At 37.1% G+C, this 24,212-nt stretch overlaps 1 protein-coding gene across 26 annotated transcripts in view; it reads right to left on the bottom strand.

Moving 5' to 3' along the window:
• DMD (dystrophin) overlaps positions 1 to 24,212 on the bottom strand; it is a 1,854,857-nt gene that overhangs the window by 532,809 nt on the left and 1,297,836 nt on the right. For all 26 annotated transcript variants that reach the window (XR_010919130.1, XR_010919131.1, XM_067545076.1 and 23 more), the window contains one exon: positions 23,876 to 24,040. Coding sequence is in view for 24 of the 26 variants with exons in the window: in XM_067545076.1 (XP_067401177.1) it covers positions 23,876 to 24,040 (165 nt within the window). In the remaining 2 variants the exon portion in view is untranslated. The remainder of the gene's footprint in view (positions 1 to 23,875; positions 24,041 to 24,212) is intronic.

Raw genomic sequence — 24,212 nt, forward strand, 5'->3', positions numbered from 1 at the left:
GAGAACACTACTTATGAATATTGAGGGGCCCTCATTGCCAGGGGGCGAGAGATGGTGACAAAATCCCAGATGGCTATTACCCTAGTCATCTACAGCTTGTTTCTGTATGGGGAACATGAAAGGCCTCTAACACTATGCTTGGTTTTGAGTTCAGAACTGGGTTCTCACTATGTGCCTACTACAATTGGAGAATCCAGCTACATATTTGCTTCCAAGGCCAAATCTGTCATTAAAATTAAGGGTAATACTCTACAGAAAATATCATGAGTATTGCTTCCTATAGAGTCTTCCTCATTTCAAGAATTCATATACTGAGAAGTAAAAAGAAAGCTAATTATCCAAAAAGTTAACCAAGATGGGGAAGGCTTGTCACTAAACAGCAGCCAACTTTCAAGAGCATTGAAATGCATTGAACCCTTGACTTAAATGGTTCAGAAAAAGTTCTCATAGCCCTGATAACCACATTTTTATTGCAGATTTTGACATTTCTTATATGTCAACTCTCCTATGCAAGACTAGTTTACCTTGCAAAAGTCATCTACTGTGTCCTGTTCCTTGAAGTCTTAATGTAATACTGTCTGTACTGGAAACTAAATATAAAACTCTGCAGCAGGTGGGAGAATTCTCTGCACTATCACTCATTTTAGTGAAAGAAGCAACCTAAGATTCAATAAGCATGATAATACATTCTTAGTTTTACCTAGATATTGAGCTAACTATTATTGAGCTCAGTGCTCTCTATGCTGTACAAAAGACAGATGAGGCACATTTCCTGCAGCAAACAGGTTACTAATTAGAACTCAAGCTTGTAACTCCAAGGGGACTCCGTGTAGGTCCCACGTGGAGTCCTCTGCAGGATCTGTGCATTAAAGAGTCATAACAGAGAACATCTAACACGCATTGAGCCACCATGTGACAAAGGCAGAATACAGTACCTAGCAGAGCAGGAAGAGTTATTGTTTATTAAATAACATCAATATCATCAAGAGGCAGATTGGCATAAACAGCCTTCCCAAAATTGCGATTTGAAGAGAAATATGACACAGAAGAGGGTTAACTTGCTTCTTCTGCAAGAATAAAAGGATATTACAAGCATGGAGTGCAGCATGGAAGAAAGCACAGACACAAGAGCGGGAGACAATTTGAAAATAATAAGATGTGTGGGGGTGAAATCTTACCTTCACTAGAGTTAGTGAGGCCAGGATTTCACCCAGGCTGGTCACATACTATCAGATTGCCCTGTCACTTCTGTAATTCACCACTATTTATTTATATATATTTATAATGTATTAATCCAGTGCTCTAAACTTCATTCAATAATCCATTGATGATGCAACTGAGAAGCCAAAAGTTCAGGCTGAGAGACATACTCCGTAATTAATATACTTCCAAAGACAAACACAACGAAACAAACAAACCCAGCCTTAACCCCATTACAACTTATTACAAGGAAAAGATGGTTTTCTTGACATATCAAACTTCCAATGTTTCCTAGAACAACCCAGCCCTTCATGTCAGCCAAGTAGTCATTTCCCAAATACTCTCCCTTTCCCGTGAGGAATGCATAAGAACACAGATGTGTCATGCAGCACATCCTGAAGACTGCAAAATCTATACTCTGGTGCACAAAGAAAAAAAGTCAATTCCAAAGCCAAAAATCCCTCACTGAGCATGTCCTGCCAGCTGTCCTCCCAATTTATACATGGCTGCTATTTGTACAGGTAACCACTAGCTGAAATACCTCAAATGATCTCCACTGCCAAGATATCCAAAGGGAGAAACATAGCTTGGACCTCATCTAGTTAGGGTTCTAAAGGTCAAAGCCTGTCATATCAATCCAATGTTTTTCAGAGAACCATACATATAAAAATAAATTATCGCTTAAGAAAAACAGATGCTGATAGAAAGGATGCACAAGCAAACTTGAACAGAATAGCTACGTTTAATCTTATGATCTGATTATATTTATGTGTCCTTCAGTACTTAATAATGAAGTTGCATATGTGATAATGTTACAACACTGAAAACATGGCATGAGCGATCAATCAAATGATCTTTTATCATCAGAATAGCTTTCACACTTGGACCTTTTGCCTGAATCAGATCCTGAACGCCATTTAGTTTAATAAGAGGAATCTGACAACTATTTTGATACTTTGGCAGGCATATTCAACACCACCACCAAGTACCCTGCAATATTGCATTGCTACTTGCCTTCTACCAGAAAACAGTGAAAACTCTGAGGTACAACGCTTTAAATAGAAATGTATTCCTTATCTCCTTTTCAAGCACATGACCTATTCATCTCCCTTGCACAATACGAACTGCTCACTAAAACAGGTGCTAACAAAATGAAATGGAATCAATATTGAGTTAAAGCCTGACTTCTCTGGCCTACGTTGTCAAGCAACCACTGACAAATGAAGGGTGATAGATGGAAAAACAAAACCCTGTTCAGGCGGCTTTTTCCTCATTCTCTCATGCTGGGTGAGTGTTCTTTTATTTATCTACAATTAGGTTTGCTAGACCACAGTTATGCTCTTCTCATTCTTTAACTGTGTGTTGCCAAGTATATAGTGAAGAGATTGACAAAAGTTGACAGTTTTTCTACTGTCATTCAAAGCTCATCCAAGACAAATCCCCAAAAGGAGTTATTTTAAAGAAGAGTTAGCTTTAAAAATAAGATAACGTTGTTAATCTGCCCAAAATGAATAAAAACTACTATTCTACAAAATAAGTTGCAAGTGACAAATATGTGAAATAAACTAATATATAGCCTTTTTCTGAGTATGCAGTCACATGAAAATACCTTCCCATAGTATAAAATCTATCTGAATTCATTTAATACATATATTTTAATGTATTTAACATGCTGGTTATGTGGAAAGATATATGGCCATATTTTCAGAAGTGCTGAGCACCCAGAAATTCCACTGAAATCAATGTGAGCTGGCTTAACTAGAAGATCTTCAATGAAATTAAAAAAAAAAAAAAAAGTTCTACAAAAAGTCAAATTAGGTCAAATTACAAAGGATGAATATCAACATAGAACACAAGCACGTTGGGATAAAATTAGAAAGGCCAAAGCAGAAAACAAGATTAAATTAGTTAGAGACATAAAGGGTAACAAGAAAATATTCTACAAATATATTAGAAGCAAGAGGAACATCAAGGACAGGGTAGGCCCATTGCTCAATGGGGGTTGGTGGGAGAAAAATAACAGAAAATGTGGAAATGACAGAAGTGGTAGACGTCTTCTTTGTTTCAGTTTACACCAGAAAATTTGGTAGTTGAGATTGGATGCCTAATATAGTGAACACCAGTGAAAATGAGATAGCATCTGAGGATAAAATAGGGAAAAAACAAGTTAAAAATTACTTAGACATGTTAGATTCCTTCAAGTTGCCAACGCCTGATGAAATAAATTCTACAACACTCAAGGAGATATCTGAACCATTAGTGATTATTTTTGAAAAGCCTTGGAAGACAGGAGAGATTCCAGAGGACTGGAAAAGGGCAAATATAGTGCCAATCTATAAAAAGTAGAATAAGGACAACCTGGGGAATTACAGACCAGTCAACTTAACTTCACTACCCGGAAAACTAATGGAGCAAATAATTAAGCAATCAATTAGCAAAGACCTAGTAGATAATACGGTGATAAGTAACAGCCAGCATGGATTTGTCAAGAACAAACCAGGTCAAACCAACCTAATAGCTTTCTTTGACAGGGTAACAAGACTTGTGGATGTGGGAAGCAGTAGATGTGGTATATCTTGACCTTAGTAAGGCTTTTGATACTGTCTCGCATGACCTTCTCACAAACAAACTAGGGAAATACAACCTACGTGGAGCTACTATAAGGTGCATGCATAACAAGGTTGGAAAACTGTTCCCAGAGAGTAGTTTTAAGTGATTCACAGTTATGCTGGAAAGGCATATCAAATGGGACCTTGCATCTGGCTCCATTCAATATATTCATCAATGATTTCGCTAATGGCATAGAGAGTACACTGATAAAGTTTGCGGACAATACCAAGATGGGAGAGGTTGCAAGTACTTTTTGGAGGACAGGATTAAAATTCAAAATGATCTGGACAAACTGGACAAATGGCCTGAAGTAAATAGGATGAAATTCAATAAGGACAAATGCAAAGTACTCTGCTTAGGAATTGCCCACATCCAAAATGGGAAATGTCCACCTAGGAAGGAGTACTATGGAAAGGGATCTGGGGGCCACAGTGGATCACACGCTAAACATGAGCCAACAGTGTAATACTGTTTCAGAAAAAGAAAAATGCAGAGGAGAGCAAAAAATGATTAAAGATCTAGAAAAGATGACCTATAAAGCAAGATTGAAAAAAACTGGATTTGTTTAGTCTGGAGAAGAGAAGACTGAGGAGGGATGTGATAACAGTTTTCAAGTACATAAAGGTACAAGGAGGAGGGAGAATTGTTCTTAACCTCTGAGGACAGGACAAGAAACAATGGACTTAAATTGCAGCAAGGAAGGTTTAGGTTGGACATTAGGAAAAAATTCCTAACTATCAGCTTAGTTAAGCGCTGGAATGAATTCCCTAGGGAGGTTGTGGAATCTCCATCACTGGAGCCTTAAGAGCAAGTTAGACAGTTACCTTTCAGGGATGGTTTAGATAATACTTAGTCCTGCCTTGAGTGCAGGGGACTGGACTAGATAACTTCTCGAGGTCCCTTCCAGTCCTACGATTCTATGATTCTGTGACTAAGCCAAAGCCAGAGCTGTGTTCAATTATTTCCCAGGACTATGGCATTAATTACAGAGCGTTTTAAACTTTAAAGAGAATAATTAATTCACTTCACTATTTATCTACCACTGGAAAGAATCTTTTTCTTTTTTTCCAGTTGACTTCATCTAAGAAAGAGAAAGAGTTTTTGAAGTCTTGATACACACACATGAAACTAGAGAACAGCATCTTTGAGGAAAAGGCCATGATTTTATTAAAATAAGGTAAATGAAATATTGTAAGTTTGCACTTAAAAAAACCCAGACAAAACTCTTGTGTAAGTTATCTGCTGCCAAGAGCCACAATTAAATTTATACAGATCATTGTGATAAAGGGTACAGTGCTCTGTGTTTAATGTATTAACGTAATGCATTTCTCCTTTGATAAGGTGTTAAGAAATCTAAAGAGTTTGGTGCTGGACAACCTTGACTCCAGCACTGGTGAACCAATAACAACACAGCACAGCAGTGCCCAGGCACTGTCAAAAGAATAAAACGGACAGGAGTCTCTAACAATGGGTGATCTCACGTCTAAATTGAAGCCAACATTTCAGAGTTATATAAATACATATATACAATGCAAATTAGGGCTTAACCTTACATTTGATTTCTCAATTGTGGGGAAGGCAGATGTGAGGTTAAGTCAAATACTTAAATGCCAATAGCATAAATTCAGATGTTAAAATAGTGTTTATAGTTTTTATATGTATTTCTATTACTATATTCATCCTGAATAGAATAAGAAAATACTCCAGTTATGCAACATTATAAAAAGTAGATAATAAAAGTATTTTATTAGTATTAGTATGCTAAACCACTAACTCTTCAGTGTCCTAAATGAGCAATTTCAATTTCCTTCAACTAAAACAAACACATCTTTTTTACTAAGATTGTTTTAAGTTGTGAAGATGTGAATAGGTAGCAAATTTGTTAATTCAATGGGGAAAAATATCACAGACCTAGGAAAATAAAATATATGAGGGTATTGTTATGTTGTGCATTGTTTTTCAAAACTGTGATCAGCCTCCCAAATCTTGGTTTGGTTGGGAGCTGTAGTTTGAAGTCCGGGGATTAAGATGAGTGGTTTTAAGATTTATGATTATTAACTATTGGCTGCAAGGTAAGACTACATTTCAGTAGAAGTTGCAGACTTGATCTTTAATTCAGTTACCAGTGTGCTGGGTTTTCTTTGTGCATCATCCAGAATTACATCAGCAAATGACTATTTTATTTTTAAAACACTTATGACAGGATTTGACTATAAACTCCACTTAGTCTAGACAATGCCACCTGATAAGACCAAAACCACACAACTCTCAGAAGGCTGTCTATATGTTTTTTCATATCCTCTCCATGTTCTGGATCACTGATATTCAAAAACTATAATTAAAGTACATCAGCTGCTGGCAAGATTATATTATAAACTCCTCTAGTAATTATTTTGTCCACTTAAAGGTCCATTTCAATTCATTCTGCATCATTTCCTCCCCGAAAATTTGATCTCTGAATTATGTATTCACTAAATAACATTTCACTGGGCATCAGAAACTAATAATGTTTCATAATGGAAATATACTTGATTGAAAATAAACATTCACTTAAGATCATCAGTGATGTTAAGAAATAGCTGCCTGTTTTCTTGATTATTTTCTAGATTACTGTAGGCAGCTATTCTGAGGAACAAAACAAAACAAGAACACCGAACATGTTCTATTTCTTTTAGCTTTTTTGCCAAAAAGTAAAGTATACTTTCTGGTTGTTACATCAAACCATTGAACAGGGTGATAGTCTAATAGGAAAACAAAATATATAGATTTTATTAAATCTTTCTAGACAGCTCAGGACTATTGACCTTATATAGCTAAAAAATAACCCATTAGTGTTAAAGATTGGATACCAAAGAAAGAAGGGCAGTAGCTGCAAGGATAACAAGAAGGAATATGATTCTCATTTTAATCAATCTATTAATGAGCATTTTCCCCCATTAATCTACACAGTGAGGTCAAGTGAGGAAGAACTAATATTGTGAATACCATACCACAGTGTGAAAGCAGTAATTTCTTGTATGTTTCTAAAGTACTTTGAAGGCATCAGATGAAAGACACTATAGAAGTGCAAAATATTATTGTTATTAACAAAAAAAAAAAAAATACCTGAGGATATTCCATGTACTTGAGTTTTGAACTTGGAGAAAATGTAGAAATTTGCATGAGATAAATATTGCAAAATGCTCAGCAGAGAAGGACCAACACAGTATGGAAAAGGTAACTTCTAATTAGATGTGCTTAGTTGGCAGAAGAAAATCTGTCTTCTAGCAATGCCACCTGAAGATTTGAGGACCTCGATGCTTTGGATGCAATTATATTGTCACAATGGAAATTCTAATGTAAAAGATTTTTACTTCATTCCTCAAAAGCACCATTTTTAAACACAGTAACTTCCTGAAATAATGTGATTTATTACATGGCTGTTCAGAATACTCATTGATATTACATGCAGGCAATTTTAATATATGTACCTTGTAACAATTAGTTCCAGATGTCTGGCTAAATTTGGTATGTGATCTTCACACCAGTAGCAGTGAGAGAGTGCACACTGGTTCATGTCTTTTGCTACCTTTCTGCACAACCTCAGAGATGAATTTTAACCCAGCACTATTCTGTCAGGCTATTGACTGGATATTAAGACTTGCTGCTCCACACGTTGGAATCAAGTCTAGTCAAGAAATTTTTACCGACCAATGTTGCCTTGGTTGTGGAGAAGTATAAGAAGTTCAGCCCACCCACCAAGGTCTCCAAGGAACTGTCCATACCACGAAGTTTAACATCTTATGGCAGAAGACCAATATCCTGAACTTTGTAGTTGGGCCATCAGAACCCACCCCGTGCAGGTGAGGATGAGTACTGTGGAGAGTGTTGATGAGTTTATCTACCTAGAATCTATGAAACCTGTGTACTATCTATATTGCTGTATGGGTCAAACCTGGATCCTCTTACAGTCAGACTGAGAGCTGTTAGAGGCATTCCATATGCATTGTCAACACTATATCCCGAAAATAAAGTGGTTTGACCTTGTGTGAAATGTCATTATCTCTTCCTTCAATCACACACTATATTCAAAAGCAGTGCTGAATGCTCTTTGGCCATGTCGGCAGGATGGACAAAATCACCCCAGCATACCGTGCTTTAAAACTCTCCATAAATGTGCAAAGGGGTGCATGCCTTCATCCTACTTGGTGCTGCCCATAGGGGTGCTCCAGAGATTCATGGATTTGCAGGATTGAGCCAGACCTGGAAACTTCATTACACAATACCTGGTATGACAACACAAACTGTGGACACTCTGGCTGGTGCAACAGTCCTCAGCAGATTATATGTTTGTTGATGACACCAATCAGTTCCAAGCATTTTAAATGTTTGTCCATATGTAATATAAAGATCCTTTATGTGCTCATATTAGACTTCGCTTTTATTGGCACTTCATGTGAGTTAATGGCAGGTAAATGAAAATATTAAAAATGAAGACTGCTAAACTCCAATAGTTGTAGAATACCTTACCTATGCTGTGGTTTTTATGTAAGTGAGTCTGTGAAAAGGAGAGCAGATGATCCTACAATTTTCAATTAAACTCAAGAGAATCTGAAAAACCTATTGTTCTCCAGCATTAAGTGTATCAAACTAAATAAACATTTATGCGGGCCAGTGCAGAATCATGAAAGGTGAGGGTCAGGATTGTAACCTATTGTAATGAAAGACGAAATAGTGAGACAATGTGATTTTTTAAAAAAAAGGTAACTGGAAGCCATCAAAAATACCTGTGTTAGGACTCACTATTGTTTTAACTTTTCACCAATACCATATGAAAGTTATGAATTCCTATTTGCACCTCTGAATAGAGAGAATTTTCCATGGAAGTTCCTCAACTCTGGAGCTCAGCTACCTTGTTGGTTCAACAGAATCTATATTTGTTGCCCTTCAGACTATTCAGCAAGTCAAATTACTCAGGGCTCTGCCTGAGAGGATGATTTACATGAGGGAATAGTTTACATGACTGTATGGCTTTAGGGAGAATGAGTTTCTTTTGCGGGGTGGTTTATTTCTGTCCTCTTCAGTTGACATTGTGCTGATTCAGTGATGTTCATTTATGGATGCCGTAGTACTGAAAATGTCTCATTTGCAGGATCAAACTCAGTAGTATTTTAAACTTTCACCTCAAGAGTTATATTCAAAGCCATATTAGATCTCAAAGGTTGTGATGAAACTGCCTATTTTCACTTTTTCAGATGAGCACTAACCCTGTCCATGTTACTACAACTCTTTAATAATGTTTGCATTTTGAATGAGGTCTTTTCATCACTTCAGCCATTCAACTGATTGTTTCCTACCACTTAGGTAGTGCTTAAAGTTAACCATGTGCGTAAGTGAGTATTGGCAATTTCGAGCATTAAAAAAATCAGGCCCATAAAAATCACAATATATTAAAAATAATAAATTTTGGGTTCACTTTATTTGCTTTCTAGTCTAAACTTGGAACTTACGCAGTAAAACAAATGTTGCAAATTGGAAGCAGAGATCTGCTGTGCTTAAAATGTAAGCCTATCATTAGTCGTTAGATACCTCAGCTTCAGTCTAACCAAAGTCAAACACCTATATGGGATCTCCAAAATTGGAGCCAAAGACAAGATATGGCATGCAGCGAACTAAATTGTGGCATTTAGCAATCCTACCTGGTGAATTTGAACATGCAACAATTTCTACTCCTTTATCTAAGATGCAAGTGCAAATATTATAGTTGTGAGGATTTATGTAATAAATATATAGGCAAATTATGTGGCTTTAAGAACCTTGGGAAGTTTTGGATGCAGCTATCAGTGATGCTAAGTTTATGTGCTCCTGATCTGTAGAACACACAACTTTTGTAGTGGATTTTTAAAATTTATCTAACACACCCTTCATATATTGATTAAAGATATCATCTACACTTTACCTGTAAAACAATATGGAAAAATTGAAATATGTAATAATGTGCTATGACCTAAGTAATACTTTTTGGCTGATCACCAGAATTTAGTAACCCACTGATGAGAGAAAGTGATCATTAGTTTCAGGGAAAATGAGTACTTCACAATTCAAATGTATGCAGCACTGTTCACACAATGCCTCTTAGCACTGACAGTAAAGGAATAAAACATTAAGGCAACAGTTTTAAGAGCAACATAAACCAAATACAAGACTAAGCAGTTAAACAGGTATTTTTTTCTGTAATCTTTTATGTTGGGAAGCATGTGTATTTTATAATATTACTCTATCTCAGTATATTATACTTTTCTATAGGACTTTCCTATGCAGCATTTTGTTAATCTTAGTTTAGGAATCCACAACAAATTCAATTTGTTAAATATTATCAATTTGGCAGAATCCTTTGCAACGTTCACTTGTTTCAGCAAAGTGAAGAGATTCTGACGGATTCTTCTCTTCATCCCTGTACCCAGACAAATATTTACAGACTGTAGTCTGTATTTTCCCACTATCTGAAATGAGCAGTGGGTTTCCCTCCCAGCCATGATACATATGAATTGTGTAAGATTTCACAGTAAGCTGTGAACAGCTAATTGTGCATAAGCACATAGCTTCTTCAGTCTTTCTTGCATCTAGTGTTCAGCCTGCAGTAATCAAAATATTGTAGTTGGTTTTCAGTGACTGTAATCGTACCTATTACAACAGGAAATAAAGAAAAAAGGGGATTTGGATGATTTTCACTCAGTATTTGCAGTTATACACAATTACTGTTCTTCCATTTCTAAGGAAAAACCTGCAGGGTAAAGAGTGTCATTTTTATTTATAGATTACAGGAAGAGAAATCTTTCTACAGGGAAAATAATGATATGTAACACACATATTCAGATCAGGAAACCACCTTAATAATAACTGAGTTTTAAGATGTGTGTTTTTTTCATATCTTCTCTTCCTAATGCTTTAAATTATAGCTCACAAATACACATTTAAATGCAGATGCATATGGACAGTTTTCAGATCTTAAAAAGATACCAGCTTCGGCTGTTTGCGGGAAAAACATTTACTAAAGTGAGTAAAGCTTATCTATTACTACAGATGGTTTTTAATTCCCAGTGAAGTCCTTATTCATTTATTAAATGAGAAGGAAGTTAATTATTGAAACTAAATATTTAACATATATTTGGGATCCTCTATTTAAACCACTTACCTTATAATCTGGGGGGCCAGCTGTGTCACTCAAAGCTCTAAGCTGTGGCCCCAGAAGGGCAATTGTAGCCTGTACACAGGGAAGGAAGTGTTGAAGAGAGAAGGCAGGGGACTCAGAAGAAATACAGCCAAGCCCTCTGAACCAAGGTTACATTCAGAAAAGAGGGGGATGTGAGATATCTATGAGTGGAGGCGCTGATGGCAATAGAAGTTTTATCTGATTAAAGACTGGAAGATTTGACCCTCCAACTTTTTTTTCAAGAGGAAGAGCTGCCCAGAGCTCCTGTGCCTGTTTATTTTCTTTTCCTGCCTGCAGCGGCCCTCATATTACTCAGAAGACTCAATTTGTTTCTCAACTTTAAAATGTGGAATTATCTTGGTGTTTGGTTTTAAATATTCTCCTGGGAGAACTGCAACTTAGTCACTGCAGTGCTGGGTTTAAGAGCTTTCTGGAAAGTAACTAGCCTTTAAACAGAAGTGAAAGCAGTGATGCCAACTCTCATAATTTTGTCATGAGTCTCATGATAGTTATTATTTTCCTTAACACCCCAGCTCCTTGAGTCCAGTGGATATGTGATGAGTTCAGCCTTCATTCTTAAAGGAAAAGTAAGTTTCTAGTCCTCGTGGCTTTGGAGAAAGCTTCAAAATGTGACCCCAGTGCACCCTACAGGCTCAGAAGGCAAATAAAAAGAACACCACATCTATTATTTTTACATAATCTCATTATCTTTAAGCTAATCTTATGCTTTTTGGTGAGCCTGACTCAAGATTTTTTATTATTTGAGGTTGACAATACTGTGAAAATGACTTGAAAGTGTCAGTTTCATTTTTTTTAAAGTCTGTTTTTAGTCTATTATTTGTAGTATGGTAACATCCCCTATAACTCCAGGTAGGTACAGTATAAATTGCCCTAGTAGGATGCTTCCAAAAGTTAAATGATCTATTCCAAGCTTGGTGAACTACAAAAAGTAAGTAGCCTAAATGATGGAAAGTAATCTAGATTTTTCTACATTGTTTCTATTGTTATATTCAAGAGTTTGTAACAAAGAATATACCTTAACATTTTTAACCTAACTAGTTTCCCTTAAGTGACTTGACACAAGATGTCAGAAGATGTTACTATTAGAGATGAGTGAATCTAATATGTATTTACTTTTCTTTCTTTATATAGGAATTAGATACAGTGCTCCTCTCAGCTAATTTCTAAGTTATTGTCTACAAAAAAAAAAAAAAAAAAAAAAAAACCCTAGAATTTTCAGGTGACTAAGTAGCATCCCCCACCAAAATGGCTCCCCTGCCCTGTATAGTTTTTAAACAGAAGTGTTTAAATCAGGCCAATCAATATGGGAAGGAGACAGGTCACTGGTACAACCTCAGCCCCAACCCTCTGTTGTGAGTCTAGAGCACTCTGACTAGCTACTCTCCTTTCCCTGTTGCAGTTGCTCTCTTGCTTGCTGCACGGCAGGGAAGGAGGAGCGAGTAACTCAATGTTTGCTTCCTTCTTGTGTTGTGGGAGCAGGACAGGAGGAACTTGGCTAGCTCTTCTTAAGAATGTGGGGAGGGACTTAGTAAAGGATGGCTCCTCCCCAACACTGTCACTATGGGCAGCAAGGAATGGCACAAAGAGAACAAAACAGAGCAGAGACTCTGCCCCTAAATATTGAGTGCGGCTCCTTGAATGTTTGAAATTGAGTCAACAGGCCGCAAAGGCTGGACAGCAATGATTTAATTGTTAAAGTCAGACTATATCTGGTGGCTGCACAGATGTGTAAGAGGAAAGAAGACAATAAGGATCCTCCCCCCTGCGGCTGAGATTCCCTAAATGTGAGATTAGCACCCACAGCAGTACTAGCCTCCAAAGTGAGTGAGCTCATATTTCTGGCCACAAGCCACAGTGAGAAGCAGAGCTAGCTAGCTGGGGCATGTTGCACCAGGGGGGTGCTAAAACTAGGGGTGTGGCAGCAGCCCCTGGCTTGAAGTGGATTCCATCATATACAAGGTATACTGGTTTGTTCAATCGCTTTCAGCATCCCCACTATAAAAATTGTTCTGACACCATTGTGTTGCATCCTCTGACAGACTAACACAGCAGCCACACTCCCCCCCACCTCTGGCTGCTCTCTTGCCTACTTCCTCCCAGGAGCTATGGGATGAATTATGCTAGCTCCTTATACTATGCCTCTGGAAACCCACGCTGGGAGCTATGGCTGTCCACAAACTTCATCATGTGTTTGAGCCTTAAAGCACAAAGAAGTCCTCATTGTTTTGTATGGCTGACTGATTAGTCTCTGTAACAATATCTATCATCATTATTTCACCCAGTTGCCCCTTCTCAACTCATTGATTACATTTGCTTCTCTAGCAGTGTTAAAAGATTAAAATTCCTTATGCTCCTCGTCATCATTTCCCAAGATCAAGGTTAGCTTATTAGCAATATTAACTTAGACTGTTAATATTCTTCTGTTCTATTTCTTAAACTGATGACTTGAAACAGTGGTAAATTGTATAGTGGTACCTTATTCAGTCTATTTTCACTCAAGTATGTTAAATGTATTAAAATATCTTATAGGCTTTTTTATGTGCATTAATAGACAATAAATGCAAGCTGCGTTTCATTAACAGGTATGAAGTGCCATACAGGCAAAATTCAGGCATATCCTGTTTTCTATGCATTTGTTAAACATGTGCTATATCAGTTGGCAAATGGGATGGATCAGTGCCACAGCAATACAACAAACAAATAAAATAGGATAAAATATGTCATAATAAAATTTGTAAATATTATCTATAATTTTATTTGTGGTGACAATAATATTGACCATAGCTTAAATTAAATGTAGATATTTATTTCATACTCACTACCTTGGTATTTGACTTATCATGGGTAGAGTATTCATCAGAAGAAAATAGATAGTCACCGTTCCCCAGAGCCAAAGAAGGTATGCCTGGAATCTACCACCATTTCTAATGCAAGTGGAAAATATATCCTGGCATAAACATAATTTCCTGTGTACTGAAAATCAGATGGCATCTATCCAATTTGAAAAGAATTTACCCTTAGCGTTTGCAGAATAATGAATATGGACTTTTGACAGGCCATCAGATTTTTAAGGGTTAACAAATGCTGTGTTGTGTACAAATTTCTGTTTTTGTGGAGGGCATCATGGCTTAGTGATTTAGGCTTTGATTCAGGAAAACACTTAAGCATATGTCTGAGTCTATTCCTATTTCGGACAGCATTTAAATATGTGCCTAAATCCCATCAGTTTCAATGGGATTGAAGCATGTGCTTAAAATTAAGCATGAGTTTAAAATACTGTCCTGAACAGGGATGCTCTTCAAACTGATCATCTGTTGTTCTGGCAGGGTCTGGTCTGCTTTGAATTGGGGTGTCTGGTCAAGCTTCCCACAGACCAGGACACCCCAATTCAAAGCAGACCAGACCCTGCCAGAACAACAGATGCAAAACCTGCAGACATATCTCCATTGCTACAATGTTCATCACTCCCCAAAACACAGATTTCAGATCTAGGGATTCTACATATGCCTATCACATCATGTGGTATATGGTGTACTTCATCCAGTGTACTAAATTCCCCAATAATAATTATGTACGTGAAATCAGACAATCACAATGCTCCTGAATGAATTCACACAGGAAAATAATAAAAAACACCCTGTGGTTGAGCACTTTTCACAAAGCCATCACTCTATATCTGACCTATCAGTCCTCATCCTCAAAGGAAACCTGTACAACACTTTAATTACTCTGTTAGATACCAGAATCATGGACTGAACACAGGCACTGGATTTAGGGCTTATTACAACAATATCTGTAACACACTAAGGGCTAGTCTACACTTAAAATTTACAGCAGCACAGCTGTATTGATTCAGCTTTGCCACTATAAGAATGCTTATGTAGCTGTGTTATGTTGAGAGCTCTCCCACCAACATAATAAAACCACCTAAACAAACGGTGGTAGCACTGCTGCCGGAAGAGCGCTTATGCTGGCAAAACATATGTCACTCAAGGATGTCTTTTTTCACACCCCTGAGTGACAAAAGTTTTGCCGGAATAAGTGCTAGCTTAGACAAGGCCGAACCCCCTCTTTTTGTCCTATGCCTGCAGAGGTGTTAACTGGCCATTCTAACTTGAATGGTCCCTTAGAGCAGTGTTTCTCAATAACTGTTCCATGGATCGGTGCCGATCCCGGAGATCTCCCTGACACAGCTTGCACACAGCTTAGGAAGGCAGCAAACCGGTTCCTGGTATCAAAAAGGTTGAGAAACACTGCCTTAGAATAAGTGCTAACTACTTATGCTAAACAATCTGTTCCACCTTGTATTTTGCTTGCTGCTGGGAATGGGAGTGGCTTTCCCACACCTGAAGAAGACTCACTCACCTCATCTCTCTAATATCCTGGGACTGATACAGCTACAATAACGCTGCACATAGCCTTATGCATGTCATTTTTATTTCTGTTAATTGTAAATTAAGGGTCATTATGCTTACATATCTTCGTAAAGTTTTGTTTGAGCCTCAGATGAAACCAGATGTACCAATAATAAATATAATAATATAATATATATTAATATATATTATATATTAAATATAATAAATATTCTTATTTCTTTATTAAAGTACACATGCATATGGAAAATAAATACAATAAAATACCTTGCATCTGTATTCGCTCATTTTCCCTTTATTAAGGAAATTGCCCACTGCATATATCCAAACTTTCTGAGCACTGAAAAGTCAGGAGAAAATATTCTATATTTGTCTGAATATTGACAATTAGACCCCATGGGAAGCATAATGGAATGCCTAAAAGCTATATAATTTTACACTTGAACCATATGGATTCTTCCTTTTACCATATTTGTATAGTACCAAGGGCTTTAGAATATTTGCTAACCACATGCAGAAATGAAATTTGCTAACAAAAAGTGGTTATTATTGGGGATTTTAGAGCATATTATTATAAATGAGAATATTGGGACTTTGGATCTCTATAAGCTATTCAATAGGTCATTAATATACCTGGAGTTTTCATTAATAGGAGTCCATATTTTCTTTAATAGCCAATCCTAATATTACATTTTTATTTGTATTTATTTGTTTAAAGGACTCTCAATGTAATCAGAAATCTTTAGGGATATTTGATTTTGCTTTACCATGAGAAAGTCAGACTTCTAACTTGATTTATTTCTATAAATACAGTAGCTTTCAGGATGTTTAGATGTTGGAGTTAGGCCCAGATCCAAGAAATGGATCTGTGCTGGTGGAGCTTTGCTCCCACAAGGAGTGAAATTGAAATAAAAGGGGAATCCACACAGGCACAAGGATTTACCTGCATGGAACTGTTTGCTTGATCAGGACCTTAGATTGAGATCTGGTTTTTAAGACAGAAGATAGATGTGATGTAACCCTAGTTAGCATAATTATTTGCTCTACAAATAGCCCCTTTTTATTATCCCAAAATACTACCTCAGCAGTGAGATAACCCGTCAAACATTTTCTGAAACTATAATAAAGGGGTAAATCTGCTATGCTGTGGATTGGGTTAAACCTTCCTGAAATGGTGGGTACAACCATTGTCCTTCATTCAGGAGAAATGTAAGCTTTATGGAATAGATATCAGACCCACCGCCCAAAATACAGACCATGCAGGGTGTGCCAGAAACTGAACTATGTAGGCAAAGGTATTTCTCTAGATATTGTTTGTTGGAATTGTGTGTATTGAAAGATGTAGACAAAAACCACCATAGAAGGAGACAGAGGAGGCAGCAAGGAAGCACCAGCCAGAGCAGCCCTGGGAGGAAGACCCTGAGAAAAAACGAAGGCTTTCCCTGAATGAAATAAGCTATACAGGCAAAAGAACTTTTGTTTCACTATGTCTAGACTAGAGCTTTTGTTGGCATAGCTATGGGCATGTCTAAACTACAGCCCTAAGTTGACCTTTGTTAGGTCAACTTACAGCCACCGCAGTAATAATTGTGGTGGATGATGTCTACACTACCCCTCTTCTGTTAGTGGTGCGTGTACTCACCAAGAGCACGTCCACCAACTGAAGAGGGGGAGTGTGGGAAGGGGAAAGACAGCTGTCTCCCTCCACCGCCCCCGGGCTCTTGTCTCTCCCGCTCCCAGTTTGGAGAAGAGACCCTGTGACACACTGTGACCCCATGTATACCCTTATGTTGTGATTGTGTATCATTCATGTTCACCCTTATAGTGTAACCGTGTATTGTTTATTGCAAAGTATGTCCTGTAAGGTGTTTTTGGAATGCTCATGACATACTGAACATTATTGTTATGGTAGTATGTTTCTTGCAGTGTCACATGTATGATACGAATATGTATGAAACTCTGCTATATAATATTCCCAGATATGTATCACACATGTTTTGAAGCAGATCCAGGCAAACACTAAAAGCAGGGAGATAGTTCACCCCTCCCTAAGGCATAAATAAACCAACCCAGCTCTTCCAGGACTGACCCAAGCACCTGATAAGGCAATGCTCATTAACTCAAGACCATGGAGAAGAACATGCAGGAATACTGTTGGTCATCTGACCTTGAAAGGAGGGGTGAGACCCCCGAAGATGGTGAATGCTGATAAGGGGGACATTTTGCTCGCTCTCTCTCGCAACCCAGCTATATATAACATCAAGCCATCGAAGAATTGACCACAGAGGAGAGCCTGGTTGCAGGTCGACCAACCAGCGTGTGGTGAGAACCGTCTAAGACTGTAAGGCTACTGAAAGTGTTAGCTTTAGTTTAGAATACGATTTGCCTTTTATTTACTTTTGATTAATCTGAGCAGCCTTCCTCTGGCTTATAGTCACTTCAAATCTTTCTGTATTTAATAAACTTACTTGTTCGTTTTATCTAAAGCAGTGCATGTGGTTTAGGTGTGTGTACAGACTTCATTTAAAGTGACAGAACTGGTGCATATCACTTTCTTTGATAAATTGACGGACTAACCACTGAGCTTGCACAGTCCAGTGGGCAGCACTGAACTTTGTAAGATGGAAGTTCCTAGGGTTGCATCTGGGACTGGGGGTGTTTGCTGGTGGTCATTCTATTGATAATCCCATGAGTGGCTGGCCAAAAGCACTCACTCACTAAATTAAGGGTCACTTGTTTGCAGGAGGCTGTGTGTGGTCTGACCCAGTTGGTTCACACAGTGGGGCAAGTGCGAGATGGGCTCCAGGAGTGAGGGATTGGGGTGACAAAGCTATACGCCAGTCCAGATTGCACAGGGGAAAGTCACACCAGGCTCCTCATGACTTGGAGCCAGGAGTGGGGTCCCAGCCACCCAGGCTCATCACCGTGGCTCCCAGTTGGGCGGGGTGGTGGGAGGGGAAGGGACTGCCCAGGCTTCTCCCTGCTGCCCCAGCTGGGAATGGGAACGAGAGGGAGAAGCCACAGGTTTTCTTGTCAATTTCACAGCAAGACAGCTAACAGCTGATGTAACTTAACTATACCAACATAAGTCTTATGCCTCCCTAGGGCAAACTCAATTTTACAATATTTTAACATTTGTGATGTACACACACACACACACACACATATATATTTCCTAACTCCTCATACTTTTTAACTGTGTGTTAATTGTGAATTACCCAAAAAAATATTACAAACTGGAAAATCAAAGATCACACAGCTACACAACTATACCTCTTGTCTTGTTTACAGACACAAAAAGGTTAAAAGAAAACATCCGCAAAACACAAACACAACAACAAGAACAATGAAATTATGGAAAGAAGCATTTTCATCACACATTGGTTTTGGATTCTGATTCAGTGGAGCACTTCAGAACATGCCTAATTCTAACCATATATTTCCCACAGACTACAAGGGAACTACTCACTTGCTTAAAGTTAAGTGTATGCTTAAGTGCTTTACTGAATTGGGGACTTGGTGCAGCCCTTAAACAATTGCTGTACGTAATGGTTATTTCAAAACTTCAATCTTGCTCATCATTACAGAATATATAAAATGCTCTTTATATTTGGGTTGTGGCCAGGCAGTTGTCAGAGTTAATCTAAAAATGTGATCTATACGTGATCACCTTTCACAAACTAATCACAATGTACAAGTATTATCACGTTTTCTACTTTCCATTCTTTTTAGTTTTGTCCCTATCAAGGCGATTTGTCCATCAAATTGTGTTGTTTAATAATTTGGCCTCTTAATCATTACTTTATTTTATAAATCATTTACTTTATTACAGTTAATATTGTGTCCTGTCGTGAGTGCAGGGGACTGGATTAGATGACCTGTTCAGGTCCCTACCAATCCTACACTTCTATGATGGTATGATTTTATTTTCTATAAGTTTTAACAAAACAGTTAATTCCAGAACTTTCACCGTATCATCTTACATAGACAAATATTATGATAATCTGTAAAATACCACATTCACTTTCAAACCAACTGCATACATAATCTTTAATAAAGGGTTAGCTCAGTGCACTGAAGGAAGTGACAAAATGAGCAAAGCATAAATCTGTGTGTTTAACAACATTAAAACCACTGACATAGACAAGGATGTAGATAAAAAACTAATATGTTTTATATGTCAATAATCATGTTTTTTCAATGATCTGTCCTATACCATCCACAATAAAAAGTAATAAAAATTGTTCATGCGAACATTACTTATAAAATGGATCTTTTTACACACAAACCAATACATTTTAAATAAAAATAAATGGTTTATAAGCCAGACAAACTGAATTTTAAAAAGCAATGAAAATTTAACAGAAAATACTGCTTTTCATGGTCCACTCTATAGCACACAAATGGACTTATGTAGTCCATTTGCAAACTACTATACTTTATTCTACATATCCTTAATCATCCATTAAAAGTCTTTTTCCTCACCATGTATCAACTGATCGGTCATGAAGGAAGAGATTTTTAGATACATCAATTTGATCTGCCAACAATGAGTGCAATCAACTGGTTAATAATACATGTGAATAAAGCAACAAAGCTCAACAAAGGGAGTGCAGTAATTATCTATTGGTGCATGCCTCTGGCACACATCCACCAGCAGCCTTCTAATTCCCATCTAGGTATAGTTTATTGCTGTAGCATATGGGTTTTTAATTTTACATTAAAAATCCCTTTAAATAAAAAAAGTTTATTTTTAGGTTGGTAATGATGCTGTAAAACATGTCATTCCAAAGAAAAGCAGTTCATAATAGAAGAAGAGGAGAATTTAGTAGGAAAAATATTTCAACACCATTTCTTAACTGTCTTCAAGAGATTTATTGTTAATTATCTTGTTTTGGGAAGACCCCTGGACAATTAGGAGTCCTAATAATGCTATATATCTACAATTACATCATTTACATTGTGATAGAAATATGATAAGGTGCTTATGATTTATGGGCCCAATACAGCACATGCACACAAGTAACTTTACTCAAGTACATGACATGGTATGATTAAAATATGACCATGCATATCATTGTTACTACCACTGTTATATAACTGCAACAAATCTTATACAAAATATGTCATGTAAAGTGTCACTGGAAAGGTTACGATGTGCTGAATATGATTATCCTGTTTATATGCATGTATCATCTTTTGTATCTGAAATTATTCATATGACTTTTCATCTGGATTGCAAATGTGTTTGCTCCTGAGATAACACTTGTTTGTCTCCAGTCTAGCTACTTTGTGATTGAACAATGCCAGTTAATGCCCCATCAAATGATACTTAGCTTTCACAATGGGCCATAAAAGGAGCTTGACCCCATTCCAGAGCTTTCCAGTGGGGACATTTCAGCCAGTTAATAAGCAATGGTTGGTCCTATGACTCAACAAAGCATACAAGGACATGTGACTTGCTCATGTGATCCTGGATTCCATCTTGTTTCTGTGAATTTCCACAAGCTGAAACAATGAGCATCTACCCACACGGCAGAGGATGTATAAGGACCTGAAAAGATCTCCATTTTGTTTTCATCTCCTGCTTAATTTCTCTGGACTGGATTTCTAACAAAGCAGCTCTAAACAAGGACTGATGATCCCAAAGCTGTTTGGATAATTTCCAGAGACTTTTTGAAAATGTAGAACTTTTCAACTCAGTTATCATCTCCACTTTGAAACTGAATTTTGAACTTTTATTCTTATCTGTATGTATATGAACTTTTAACCAATATCTTCCATCTTTTTTAAAAATAAATATTAGTTTTGTTAATAAGCATTGGCTTCAAGCATGTATTCATAAGATGTGAACTATGCATTGACCTGTTTGGTAATGTATCCACTCCTTTGGGTTTGGTAGAACTTTAAAAAATATTATGGATGAAGATTTTCAGTAATCCCCATCATATTTGACTTGGCTGTCTGGGAGCTAGTCAAAGGACTAATGGCTTTAACGGAACTGTGTGTTTTTCTTCGGAATAGCCAGTAAGAGGATCAGAAACTGTTTATTGCTGGCTTGGTATATCTTATGGAAGAAAACAACCAATTTTTAGGGCTTTGCCTGACCCATTCTTTGCAATTTTGCCCTGTTAAAGCTATCTGAGCATGGCTCCCCTGGAGGCCAACATCACACTCACATGCATGTTTGCGGAAACAAACAAAAACAAACTGTGGCATGGAATGAGAAGAGGTAGAGCAACAAATAAGGTGGAACTTGCATACAATGCATCACTGGGCTACAATGGGAAGCAGTGGTTTCCCTTTGAAGCACCCACCTGTAGACGCACTAGCAGGGGGAGTTCAAAAATAAATTGTTGCTTCCCTCTTTAGCCTGGCCACAAGTGACAAGCCTGTTCCTAGCAGAATATGTAGCTGGTTTAACGCTCCCGATCAGTTTGTACATAATGTTGTAACCTGACAGAGGCCCATCTTGTAGATTGGAAGTGTGTGAGAATACAACAAAAGAGAAGAGGCTGCTGTCATGGAGAGAAGCACTGTATATAAAACTGAAATAGATTAGGTGTAAATAACTAGACTGAGGAAGATGAAGATTGCTCTGTGGTAGAGAAATGGAGAGACAGCGAGGGTACTGCAGAAAGGAAGCTTAGGGGCCTACCTTTAACACTTTTTACTCCCTCCCCCATTAATTTTTTATCTCACCCATTTGGCATTATAGGAATATTTTTTGTCTTTTTGTTAAAGAGCTCCATATGGAGAATTTCTGTGACATCACAAAAGAGGCCCCAAACAGACAACCAGAATACAGCTTGAAAATAACAACAAAAGCAATACTCTATTACATTTCACAGCAATTTAGCCAATTTACGGTGGAATGTTTCTAGACAGTAACGGAAACCACAGAAAAGAACATAAGAAAAGACAATACAGACGCTAGGTATAAAATCTGCTAAAATTACAGGAAATAGATCATTTTTTGCAAAAATACAAGTACATCATTGCTCATTATATATAAAAACATTTGCAATTGAACTATTTTATATCTTTCAAAGACAGAATCAATGTTGTAACTGAACTCATTTTGTCAATTACAGGACTTGAGATCAGCTCTTTTATATAAAAGTGATTCTGTGACAAAGTATTTTGGTATTAGACCCTTCCATAAAATAGATAGAGTTAAGCCAAATTAATAAACAGCCTTAACACAAAAATAATTATTTGGAAATAATTATTGTTTCACTTCATTCCAGGTAAAAAATAATTCTACTGTTCTTAGAGCAAAAGTTTTTGAAATGCTGTTTCACCAGACACTGTGGTATTTTGATAAAAAAGCTGGTAACATCTAGATAAATCTTCTACTTGACCATTAAACAAAGAGTGGGACAGATCCTCAGCTGGTGTATACTGATGAAACTCCACTGATTTCATCTGCTGACTGGTGCTAAACCAATTTGGACTACCTGGTGATCTGTCCCAATATATTTCACATACATATACACATCCAAATGCCCTACATGCTGAAACCATCCAGATACAGTCCCAACAAACTGTATGATAATAGATTTTTTAAATCTAACTTCTTTGACTAACATCATTCATCCATCCCAGGCAAACATATGTTTTGTTTTACATACGATTACCCATGAAGGGTCAGATTATGATACTATTGTTCGCATTGAGTAGTACTTTATTCCATAAAGTAGGCCTATTGACTTCAGCTATTTGTAGAGTTAGATGCTTTTTGATGTAAGTAAGGGTATCATAACATAGCCCTATATATGCTGAGTTATATTCAAACAAAATACAGGACTTGAACATACATACCTTATCATCACATAAAGTATTTATTCCTAAGTGTTATTCTACTGAAGACATCGGTGCAGAACTGGTATTAACCACTACATACTCTAGTAATGGTTTGTAGAATCCAGAATATTGTATAATTACTTTAGATTTCACAGAGTACAAATGTTAAAAGTCCTTGTTCTGGTATGAAAGGTAAAAAAGGTAAAAAATTCTCAAAGATAAAGCTGCCAGAGCTTTACATGTATCCTTATTTGTGCTAAACCTGGCATTTGCTGGTAAAAGAATATATAAATAAATAAAATGCTTCTTAATGCATAGAAATTTTAATACCAGAGTTCTAAGGGGCTATTCTCAACTTGTTGCATGAGGCTTTATTATTAATCTTAGCTGCACAGCTAATGTGCCGATCACTGAGCTGACAATAAACAATATTTGAGTCATATTTTTTCTTTGGATTCTTAAGTAGAAAGTATTTATTACAATTTTATTTTTTCACAACTGAGTGGAGAATGATGACAAACTAAACAGATTGCACAAATTACATTGCCAATGTCACAATAAAGGTTTTTTTATTTATGAAAAAGAGGGAGGGAGGGACAAAAAGTCCATGTTTCATTGTAGGGCTGATTTTGTATCAGTGAAAAATACAGATAATTTAAAAAGAAAACATTACCTTAATATCAAAAGCTCCTCGTTGGCCCACTTGGTTGTAAAGTTCCAACTGATCCTTGACGGGAGATACCCACAATATCAGCTGACTTAAATGTTGTTCAAACTGGGTGAAGTTATTTAGGAGATGCTCAATTTCTTTTTCTTTCTCTGGTAGATCTTTAAATACCTTAAAAATAACAGAAATTTGATTTGAGAGAGAGAGGGGAAAAATTACATGTAGTAACATAATAGTACACTTTTTATTGTTAAGAGAGCATAAATCATATGCACACATTGGGGGGAGAGGGGGGGGAAGAACTCAAAGCACATATTAAAGGACTATACTAAACAGTTGCATG

This window comes from Emydura macquarii, unplaced genomic scaffold (genome assembly GCF_026122565.2).
Source record: "Emydura macquarii macquarii isolate MOO-44397 ecotype Brisbane River unplaced genomic scaffold, CSIRO-AGI_Emac_v2 contig_1043, whole genome shotgun sequence".
Taxonomy (NCBI): domain Eukaryota; kingdom Metazoa; phylum Chordata; order Testudines; family Chelidae; genus Emydura; species Emydura macquarii.